The sequence below is a fragment of the Buceros rhinoceros genome, unplaced genomic scaffold, assembly GCF_000710305.1.
Source record: "Buceros rhinoceros silvestris isolate BGI_N320 unplaced genomic scaffold, ASM71030v1 scaffold12455, whole genome shotgun sequence".
Taxonomy (NCBI): Eukaryota; Metazoa; Chordata; class Aves; order Bucerotiformes; family Bucerotidae; genus Buceros; species Buceros rhinoceros.
In genome coordinates, this window is record NW_010414630.1 from 83,187 (window position 1) to 94,619 (window position 11,433).

Genomic DNA, 11,433 nt, shown 5'->3' on the forward strand with positions numbered 1-11,433 from the left:
GCTGAAGACTTTTAGAATGGAGGTAGGGGCTGTGGAGTGACAGGAGTGATCAGACGACAGGGTTAGCATCACCCTGAGATTGTGTCCTCTCACTCCCTCCTGGCTACACACCAACTGCTAAAGAGGAGGCTCACAACACTACCCAGGTGAGTATCTGGCATTCGAATCATTATCTATACCAGACTCTGGAACTGACAATATCAAGAGTTTTTCCAGTTATTTTTGGCTTAAAAAGAAATTAACAAAATGCAACTCAAAAGCTAGAAGAAACACTGCAAATGACCAATGTCATTCCTTGCAGTAATTCCTTGGTAGCTGCAAAGCACACCTGGTTCTTGTGTAAACGTCCCTCCCGTTCTCTGCACGCACCGATTCGCAGCTGTAAGGTAGCTGATGGAGCAGGATAGCATGTCCTGGCTGGTTTCTGTACAGCTGCCTGCACGCTCCAGACAGCCCATCCTCATCAGGATCACAGATTATAAATGCCAGAAGGAACCACAGTGACCACGTATTTCAACTTCCTCTGCCGCTACTCTCAATTACCTCCTATTTGAGCCAGACAAAACTTTCCGGAGGAGCGGGGACAAAGGAATTTCATCTTAACTTCAAATTTTACAGTGCTTGGGAACCCACCGCAATCTCTGTTAGCCTGTTGCAGCGGTTAATCATTGGTTAACCAGCTCCACTGCTAAAGCACTGCTCACAGTAACCTACTCTTCACATTTGCATAGGAATCAAAATACACATCAAGAGATAGAGACTTTCCGACAGAGCGAGCTCCAAGCAGGAGCGGTCCCTATTGATCGGATTAGCAGGCGTGGTCTGGCTCTAGCAGGGATGAGCTTGGCTTGCTGAACACGCTCCCGTACCTGCCGCGCTCGCAGGGCCACTTTAGCGTTGGTCGTCTTGCTGAGCTGGGTCAGCTCTGTCAGAATATTAATCAGCTCATCTGTCAAGGTGGGGTCACGGCCACATAGCTGGTCCTAAAAATAAAAAAGAATTGAAAATGTTTAGAACAGAGAAAAACCATCTTCCATCCTCCTACAAAGGGGTTTAAACCTCAAATACAAACACATGTGCACTCAGGTGCTGGACCACGTCACCTCGAGAGGTCCCTGCTTAAATTATTCTGTAATTCTGTGCTGACAAAAGTACAATTTTTAAGCTTTCAGTAGTTTTACACATTTAAATAAAGCTACAGAGGAAAGAAGGCACTGGCACCATCACCCATTTTCTTATTTGTAGCATTGCTTTGGCAACCAAACACATGAGAAATACTGACTTGTTCAAGAGCCTCAAGTAAAATGTTTTCCCATTACCCACTTTCAGCTCTGTAGCAGAATTCTCCCCTCGCAGTGACGCAGAATTCAAAGAGCATTTAATCGTAGTGAAATGCCTTGTGTAACATGCAAAGATTAGCGAACTTTCACTGGGAAAGGTGAGCAAACAGAGAGAGTTTAACTGCCAGAAGAACTTAAAAAAAACCACCTCAAAAGCAAAAAAACCCGCAACTCCGCAACCACAAACCAACCACACGCTTTGGGCAGCTTCAGCAACAGGAGAACAAAAAGATGTTGCCATTCCTCCAGCGGGGCTCAGCAGAGCTAACTAAAACCAGAAATGATATACCATGGGACCAGGGCACATATGATTTCTTCTCATCAGAGCATGCCAGTTCCGAGGACGCTCCCTGCTCTCCTTCACTGTCTAACCTGCCCAGATAAAACAACCAAACTGAACGGCGGAATTGTCAGTGCTAACGCTGTTTCAAACTCCTTTGGATTCAGCCGTTCAAAACAAGGCGAATCGTAAAGGCTTGAACCTGCTTTGTCTGCTGAACGCAGCGGGGGCATCCTCTTACACACTTTCTTCCACAAATAGTTCCAATTCCCATGAACAATCCCACAGCCTTCAACAACTCACACTGGCTTGTGAGCCTCCTCCTTCCCACTCCTGAAGCTGGAAACCCTCTAGGAGCCTCCAACCTGTTTCTTTTAAACTGCACTTAACAGCTTTTCTCTTCTAAATTAATCATAGGCGGAAAATGCGAGATGAAACAAGGATTTGCAACAGGAGAGAGAGCCGGTGCCTTAAAGTTTTAAGAGATTTTAAACATATACGGTCCAGAAAAAAACCCTTTGAAAATCCAAGAAATAGAGAAGGAAAAAGGGAACCCCCTGTGCAGCAGGTTAGATTGATAAGCCCGCCAGGGAAAATAAAGTAAAAACCAGAAAGAATACAAGTCCCACAGACTGACTGCAATAACCACTCGTAGGACAGGCGGTTCCAACGCGCGGTAGCTTTTCCCCCACACTGCTCCTGATCCCTTTCTCTCCAACCCCACCCGTGCCTGATGCCGTCTCTAGCACTGACGGCGTACAGCTCTCAGGGAGAGAGACCTCAGACAAACCACCCCCTATTAGAAAAATCTGACCTACTAACTCTTACTAGATTGCTGTCTCCTGCTCACCAGTCTTGGGCCAGCACAATGATTGTTCCCAAAGAAAGCTCTGAAAATTTACCCACTTCAGGTAATACCCACCGTGTGAATTCACAGCGAGGGATCCAAGAACTGCCTTCATCCTACGTGAAACACAAATTCCTGCGTGTTGTGAAGTTACCGCTCGCGGTAACACAAATCCGATAGGACATAGGACATACGCCGTGCCACGGCGATCCTGTCCAGATAAGGCTAGGATGTGCACACAACAGTCAGCTAAGTACATAAAATGAACATACAACTTCAAATCACACTATATTTCAACAAATATATGAAGGATGAAGTAGTTCCCATCCTGCCTTAAATGCCTGCTAGCTACAAAAGGTGAATGATGGCAGCATAACACTATTACTAAAACCATCCTCAGAGCCCCTCGTTAATAATGGATTCCCAGGGATACATCAATAACAGCAACATAAGCATCGAGGTACTTTTGACATGACGCTTGCCCTTGGAGGACAAACCTAAACCATCCCCCATAAATAGCCTGGCAACCCAGAAAGCGCCACAGCCTTCACCATGATTACACCGAACGTGCCACAGGGTCCCTCAGACGTGAAGAAGACCGTGAGCCAGAAGAAATTATGGTCCAGTTACCAGTGTGACCCGTAACTTGGCAGATGGTAACCCCTGGCCGTGCCACAGACTGAAGGCACGTCACCGCTCCTGGGCCACCACTACCTGCTCGATTGAGAAGTCCTCGTGACACAGCTTTGGTATGAGGTTTGTGACGCTTCTGGCACCACGCTGGTAGAAGCCATACGATGGTGCTTGGAAGAGCTACCCAGCTGCTCTTCCACCACACGCGGCGTGGTCTCTCCGGTATGTTTTAAGATCTAGCAAACTGGGATGGCAGTCTTTACCCGAGTAGAAGCAAGTGGCAGTGGTGGGAAGAATGACAACACGGACAGGAAAACGTAGAGCTCTTGCTGCAATCCCTATCCCCCAGCGCACCCCTCGGACCCACGCAGTGCTGGCCAACGTGAAGACACAAGGCTCTGCCTCCATGAGACTGCCTGCATGGAGGTGAAAAACTAGACAAAAAGTTCCAGTCCCATTCTAGCAAGAAGTAATCAGGATGACAACAACAAAATAAAGCAGGTAGCTGGCGCTGCGCTGGCTTTTGCCTGCACTGATTGGCAAAGGCGGCGAGCAAAGCCTCAAACCAGCTCTTTGACAAGGCCTAACGCCTCCCCGGCACCCCCGTGTAATTACACACTTGAGTGACTGGACTCTGAAGAAAATTGAAGGCCTGAGCTGCGAACAGCTGCCATTTTCTCTCTCCATCACGCCAGCATGATTACTTGAGAAATGAACAGCCCCGGCTCAAAGCTACTCCAGAATTCTCAGAGGAAATATGGCTCCGTGTTCAAATAATGAGATTCTTAAGGCAAGCGTTACTTACAATCACACCACACACCGAAAAGGGAAGGAAAGAAAAAAAAAAAAGAGAGCCAGAAAGAAAGAATGCCAGGGTCCTTATATCTGACAAATTAGAATTTAAGAAACCCAGCCTCAGCGTAGGACAATTATGAGACTTTTTCTGCTTGTGAGAGTTATTCTGCGGATGGCTACTTTGGACATATTTGGAAAAAAAAAATAGAAAGAGAAAAGGTGAGTGAGGAGAGAGATAGCATTGTAGTGTTGTAATTAGCTTCTTAAACAGCAGGGTAGCTAACTCTAGCCTGTTGAAAATCATGTTGTAGCTAACTCATCCTGCCTTGAGGGAGGTGGGTATTCATTCCGCTTCAAAGCATTACGTGTGACAAGAGGGTTTTTTTGAGGCTTTTTAGGAAACAGGAAAAAGGACACAGGATTCAGTTGCTCTTTTTTGAATTATTTTTCCTGGAAATGCAATTTACTGGGAGTTTTACCCATCAGAGTGGGACTGAAGTTAATGAGAACTGAGATTTTTCATGGAGTAACAACCCTGAAGAACACGGAGGAGGTGACGGCAAGTCCTGGCATGAGGATTCATTTGTGTTTCTAGGGTGGAATCTGTGTCTGTCCAAGAGGAATTCCATCACCAGGAGACGCCCCATCCCTCAGCAAGCCCCTGGACAGCCGCACACTATCCCAAGGGTCAGAGGCCTGATCTGGAGGGACCAGCTTTGTGCTGAGCTACCGAGTCCTCGGGCGATTCCACCGTGCAGCCCAGAGGACAGCTGCTCCGAAAGCACCACTGCAAACCCAAGACAAGACTTTCTGAGACTATCACCAGAGCCACTTCCAAGCTTTTAAGAGCAAACTATGGCTCAGTCAGGGAAGTGCATGTGAAACCCCTCAAGAGCCTCCATGCGGGCAGGCTAACACCATACACTACCTCATTAGTAATGAGGGACCAAAAAATGCTGCTATTAGAGAATTATTACCACCAAAAAGCCAGTTTTTGGGGCTGGTAGCATATTGCTTTGCTCTCCAAGCAACTCCAGTTTGAGCACCACGAGCTATACAAAGGCAGGACCTCTCAGAGACCCCTGAAGATGAAGAAACAAACTAAATCAAGTCTAAAGCCACTGCGCAGCGTGTGGAAGTTCTCCTCTAGCACGCTCCCAATGGAAGAGTTAAATCTCCAGATCCCTACAGATGCTCACACATCACCGCAGGATTCGCCCTCCTCGCGCTCTGATAGGCAATCAGTGCAGGAGCCAGGAACAGAAGGTGCACAGACACGGAGCTGAACACTCCTGGGTCGCCTCTAGCGCGTGGCTCACACACCCTAAGAACACATGAAGAAACTCCACGCTGCTGCCACTGCTTCTGTAGCTACCAGGCTGGCGTCTGTAAGGATCAGAGCTGTCAGTTCGGTACCTTGAAAAGCTTCACACATCCAACTACAAGAAGCAGCAAATTTCTAGAGCACCAACAGGCAGCAACTTACAATGAGCATCGTAACAAGCAGGTTCTTCTTGGTGACCTGAGCGTGTGAGAAGATGTAGTTCAACACAGCATTCATATCACTCTTATTCTCTTCCCGAAGGGTAAAGACGCACTTGTCATAGTGACCTGCAATCAGAAATGCACATTTTTCCAGACTCCACACCTCTGTGTCACAGAATTCAAGTTACTAGGCGTGTCTTTCTTTTTCTACATATGTTTTGAGAATGTACTTCACATGGCTGACACAATGGGTTCTGGGATGGAAGCATTCCTCCTGCCACCACCCCCTCGACTGCAAACTTTAATTTAAACATCCTGCTCTTTATCAAAACAGCTCCAATATCAAATACCTCCTTGTGAAAGGAATGGTGAGCTCTGTCTTGCATTTAAATGTCAATGAAAATAAAGTAATAGCAAAATGACTTGCACCATCCTCTACTACCAGCAAATCGAAGTGGAAATGAATCTGCAGTACCACTGGGCTGGAGCAGGTACTGGAGCAGCACAAAGGGAAAGTACAGCAGAATCTGAACTACCTGTAAGAGATAAAGCCTCAAAATTAGCTAGTGCTCCATTGCCATCTTGTGCCTGGATACGGCAGTGCAACGCATTTATTTCAAGTCTCAGGTCTGAGGTTTGCTAGGAAGAGAAAACAGCTTCCTCGTATTTTACAGCACGTGCAAATAATTCAGTGACTGGGGGTTTTTTACTGCATTTGATTTTCTTACTATAGAAATTAATAAACTGGCAAGAGAGAACTCAATAGCATGGTGAATTTAAACAGTTTTTCTGATTCAACGTTTTCTGCAGATGCTCAGAAATCAGGAAATAAAAATCAAGCTTTTAATATAAAGCTTCTCCATGTGGAACATCCGAGTGGGGGAACTCTCCAGTGGTGGGTGGCTGCTGACAGTGAGAGAACACAAAGACCAGAAACCACAGATTGGCTGAGCCTTAGTGAGCTCAGTTACAGATTAGAGAAGGCCACGCAAAGAAACTCCTAATTCAGTGAGTCTCTCTTTTTACTCCAGGTCATAGGAGGATCATAAACTCATATCAGAGCTATTCTTTTGAAGATTTACAGGGAAAAGGAGCACTCCTACACCGCAGAGACCAGAGTCGTATCGTGACGTGTAAACTGCGGGTAAGGTGACAGGGGATGTCAAAGATGATGGATATACCGACAGTGGAGAAGCAGTAGAACAGACAGCTTTGGGGTGGTTTGTCATTTGCTTGGCATAAGCACTAGGAGCACTCTTACCACAAAAACTCAAACTGGACATAAGCTCCTCTACAAAAAACCGGATCTGACTGGCAGCCCTTTAAAACAAAACCTGCGTAGCTTAGAGTCACTGTGAAGTCAGAGGAGTCTTTCTTGAAGGGACCTTCCAGGGTCCTTCCGGGACCAAAACTGTTCTTTCAGAAAGCAAACCCTTGGTGTGCTTAGAGACTCACCATGCTGAAACTGAGTCTCCACCTTCAGATACTGACGGAGCAGGTCCATCACCACTGCTTTCATGTGACCTCGAATACCACTCCGGTACCTGTAGAAGCAAATAAGTCAAACCTAGCACTGCGTGAGGCTGGCAGGACCCTGCTTCTGAAGACCTGCCAGTGAGTAATACTCAACAGAACAAAAAACCCCCCCAAAACCCCAGGCTTAGGGGTCACTGCGGAAAGCAGCTCCCCAGCTCACCTCTGTACAAGCTGCACAATGCTCTGGGTGTTCATGAAGAAGACCTCACGCTCTGATTTGCGATTCAAGGTGGCTGCATGGCTATCCAAGATATTGGCAATCTGAAAGAGAGCAATTGTATGACAGTCCCAGTCCTGGATGGGACAGTCTGACTGACCAACCAGCAGAGAAGCTGAGAGCTTCCAGACAGACCAGACCAGAGCTCCAGTAGACTCCAGCAAAGGCCAAAGCCTTACACTGCTCAGGAAGTTAATGCCCTGACAATGATACAAAAATCAATGCACAATATCGTATACTGGAGAAATCATCTTCCAACATCCCATTACTACTTCAGGCCTCTCTTCGCTGCAATCACTCTTTTTTAAGGTTACGCTGACACCATGAATTGCACTGCAGCATATGTACCAGGCACAAAGCAAATAACTGCCCACGAGGCCACTGATATGATTAAACTGGTTTCAAACCGCCTATTTAAAGCTCTGCTGAGCAGAGAACCACCCCCTGCAGCACAAGTGAAGGAGGCAAGCCTTTAAGCACAAGTGATACAGGTAAGGACCTTTCACCATGAAGATCCCATGTCCAAACGCGCTTTTCAGCTCCAACTAACCTCCCGATCATTTAACGGAACTTTCTCACTCTCAGCCCCAATGCAAACCCATTTTTATTCCTCTCTCTAAGTGTGGCTGATCACCTGTTGGCTGGGAAACTGGCACAGGACCGATGTGATGTTGCTGGCATACTGGGCCATCTCCTTCTTGATGGATTTCTCTACATTGGGTGGGATCCGTCCAGAAACACTGGTCATGATGTCCTGAAGTTCCAGCAGAGGCAAAGATGGATCCCTCAGCGTCTTCATCAGTCGCTCAACCCAGCCTTTCACCTGGAGGGAGACAACTCAGAGTAAGGACTGTTGAAAAACAAACCGACGCAGGAGGCTTAGACACAATCCAGCCACACGTACCAATGTGATACCGACTGGTGTCCATTTATTCCCAGATAGCTCTTATTTTTATTCCATAGCTAATTCATTAGTAAACACCATTACATCATATCTAAACATTATGATTCGTCACTGGTTAAAAAAGTTAATTCATTAGTAATCGGTTACATAATTTTTAGGCACTATGATTCGTTACTTGTCATTAATTATGTATTAGGTTAACAAAAAGCCCCCCTTTTAATTACCTCACTTAGAAAACTTGTTCAACATACCTGCAAGAAGTTAATGAGACATTCGACCTTGGCTCAGAGTTCTCACTTCTCAGCAGTTTTTTAAACAAGGATCCTTGCTAACTAAAGTTTTGATAACTGAGCTGCAGAGCTCCGATAAGTAATTTCAAACAAAGAACTTTGTAAAACTGCACTTTTGCTACCTGAGAGCCGAGGTTCTGTTAGCTACTAAAGCAGACTTTTAAAAGCAGACTTTAAGCGAACTTTAGAATTATAGCTTTGCTAACTCAAAATACGATTCTGGATTGCCCAAAATATGTCCATTTTCTTGAAGAAATCCCACACAGGACAAGCATGAAGAAAAGAATAAGCAACAAGGAAGGCTCTTCATGTGCTGTTTTTCCACACTGTTTTATCACACAGGGGCTAAAAAGAAAACCGAGGTAGACGACAAGGCTGCTGTGCTACCTTACACCCACAGCTGACTCAGATTCATCCTCCTCCTTTCCTCCTCCCTCTAGGACTTCTACCACAGATGGCTCTACACAGCTCCCAGGTGCGAAGCCGCAGGCACAAGCAGTAAAGATGGGACTCTCCCACGTTGCCCTCTGGTGAGACTGACTAGAAGGCAGTCTAAGAAAGAAAAGCAACTCGAGCTGGCACCGGCAGGGTGGTGCTGCTCTGACTCTCGGTCCTCTGGCTGTGACATGCAGACTGGCCAGCCTTCCCTCAAACTGAAATACTTGTGCTCTTGCTCTGAAACGAGAAGTGACCAGTACCTTGGTGCTGAAGTAGGGCTCTGGCAGGCAGTATCCATTCATCACATTGACCAGGTTATCCAGGACGTAATGGAAGATGCGATGGAGTTTCTCGCCTCGAAGTGCTGTGCTCTGTATCTGCGGCAAGGTACCCGTGTGGAGTTCAGCCTGGAAACACAATGAACAGCGCAGTGTCACTAACCCTCCTGTATGGCATCAGCTGGGCTGGGAACACCCAGTCACCCTCGACTGGACACTCAGATTAAATTGAAAGAATTCCAAGAGTGCAAATTGCACTTGGTTGAGAGACAGAAAAGTTACGAGCTGGATCTCCAGCAGTGCTATGTCGTGTACACCCACCAAATAAGCTTCCAGCCTGTCTCCCAAACACATTCCAGTTGCTCTCGTTGTTTAGATGCAGGATGACCAAAAATCTCACGGAAAAGCACAGGAAAAGCCAACAGTTTGGTGCTGACAATCACTTTCCATCCCCTGCACGACAATCTCCCACTGTTTTCAACCAGCTACTCCTAAAGGAACAATAGATTCCCTTCCACCACCACAGCTACACCCCGGCATACCTCCCCTGAATGAATTTATTTCTTTGCCTTTCACCTTAAAAAAGGTCCATGTCCTAGGCACTTTTTTTGTATTTCCAGATTTGCTACAATTGCTTTTACGGGGCCTGGCACCCTTGGACTCCCGTCCTCCCAAAGAGGGAATATATCATATATGATAAAAAAGAAGTTAAATCAACTTGCGTAGAAAAAAAGCAGAAAGAAAAACCTGGCCAGCCTCCAACATCCTAGATAGCCACGTACCCACAATGGTGCTGAGGGAGGAAGAGAACGAGACTGGTACATAAGCTTAGCCTCCGTCAGCGAGGGAGGCAGCAGTCGGAGTCCTAGTCCTCATCTGAGACAAATAAATGGCAAAGTGATAATTCCAGTACAACGCACACATCTCAGGTTGGCACGAGACGGTCCAGCCTACTGAACCACTCTCAACATCCCTCCCCTGTTAAAAACACAGCGACTTCTCACCTGCTGCACCCTGCTGGGATCATCCAGCTGGAGCTTGGCAATCACACAGCCGGGATCCAAGACTGCCCCTGGGCGTTTGACGTAATGGATGCAGCCTGATTCTCCTGCTGTTAGCGTCATCACCATTTTCATCACCTGTAGCAAGGAAAGCAGGTTACACACTCGGCTTCCATGTTTCCCAAATGGTTCTCGTTTTGTGAGCCAGCAGCCAATGTCTAACCACAAACAAATTAACCTGTGGGAGCACCTTTTGTGTTCGGGCTTTCTCAAAGGCTTAACAGCACACACATTGGGAACTGAGTGAATGGTAGAACAAAATAACTAGCCACAAATGAGTGCGGCAGGAAGCCATCCTCCGCAACGTCACCTGTTCCACACTGCTTGGATCAACAGGTACTCAAGAGGGCCCCACAGGGCCACAGCTGCTGCGCTCTAAAGGCTAGAAGTGGGAGCACCCCTCTGAAAAGCTACCGCAACACGTTCACTTTAGCAGAGGAACCCAGGATTACTTTCCAGAGGTCACGGGCTGCTCTTCACAAATGCAGATGCTTCCTTAGATTGACCATGGAGTCTCTTTCCTTTGGAGAAGGGTTGGGTATGGTGGGGAGACAGTCCAGTTCTACCATTGCTATTCTATTCACCACAACTGGGAATACAGGAATTAAGTAGGTGGCTTCTTCCTAGCCCTGGCTCTGCTGTAGTGTAAAAGCACTTACATAAAGTATCTGGATCTTCATCTTGGCATTTTTCTCCTACACGTTGTCCCTGACTGGTTTAATTGCCCCTCTGTCACCACACACCCTCCCCTCCCTCAAATCTGTTTTGAGACATCCACTCCTACACAATCTCTTGTGCTTTCCTCACAGTGATGCAGAAGTGGTTCACCCTCCTCCTCTCTAAGAGTTAAGTAACTTCCAAGGGAGAAGGGAGGATGAGTGACACTTATTAAGTCATCCAATCAACCTGATAAATGACCAGGTATTCAGAGAGGTCTTTATTTGTTACTCACTCCTGGCATAGAATTCTGCTCCTGTCTCTGTTAGTACTAGGTAGAGGTCTACAGGTAGAAGGCCACCTTCACCACAGCCAGAAAACCCTTTACACACGCATCCCACACAAATTCTCCGCCTGCAGCCAAGTCAGTTCTCTGAGACTCTTTTACCTCTATTTCCGCAAAGCACTGGCCTGCAAACACGTGTCCCCCATCCTCCACCACATACTGGATAAGCTTCCCAGCCGAAGGAGAGCGCAGAATGGAGGGATCGTTCTCCTTCTCAAACACACAGGTCTTGTTCCCTATAGTGATGCGATACCTAGGAAAGAACGGGACAAATCGCTGCAGCAGGATTTCTGGTGGAAAGCATGAGAAGGGGAAAATCTCTCTTT

General features: G+C 46.8%; 1 protein-coding gene across 1 annotated transcript in view; it reads right to left on the bottom strand.

Annotated features, from left to right (window-relative positions):
* The window catches only part of LOC104494338 (acetyl-CoA carboxylase), a gene marked incomplete at its 3' end in the record, with an annotated part of 117,946 nt that overhangs the window by 80,196 nt on the left and 26,317 nt on the right, over positions 1 to 11,433 (bottom strand). Inside the window, exons 18-25 of the mRNA XM_010137154.1 lie at positions 11,210 to 11,360; positions 10,048 to 10,182; positions 9,026 to 9,172; positions 7,768 to 7,956; positions 7,077 to 7,177; positions 6,836 to 6,924; positions 5,382 to 5,506; positions 870 to 983 (exon numbers count right to left, since the gene is read on the bottom strand). Of these exons, the coding sequence (XP_010135456.1) occupies positions 870 to 983; positions 5,382 to 5,506; positions 6,836 to 6,924; positions 7,077 to 7,177; positions 7,768 to 7,956; positions 9,026 to 9,172; positions 10,048 to 10,182; positions 11,210 to 11,360 (1,051 nt within the window). The remainder of the gene's footprint in view (positions 1 to 869; positions 984 to 5,381; positions 5,507 to 6,835; positions 6,925 to 7,076; positions 7,178 to 7,767; positions 7,957 to 9,025; positions 9,173 to 10,047; positions 10,183 to 11,209; positions 11,361 to 11,433) is intronic.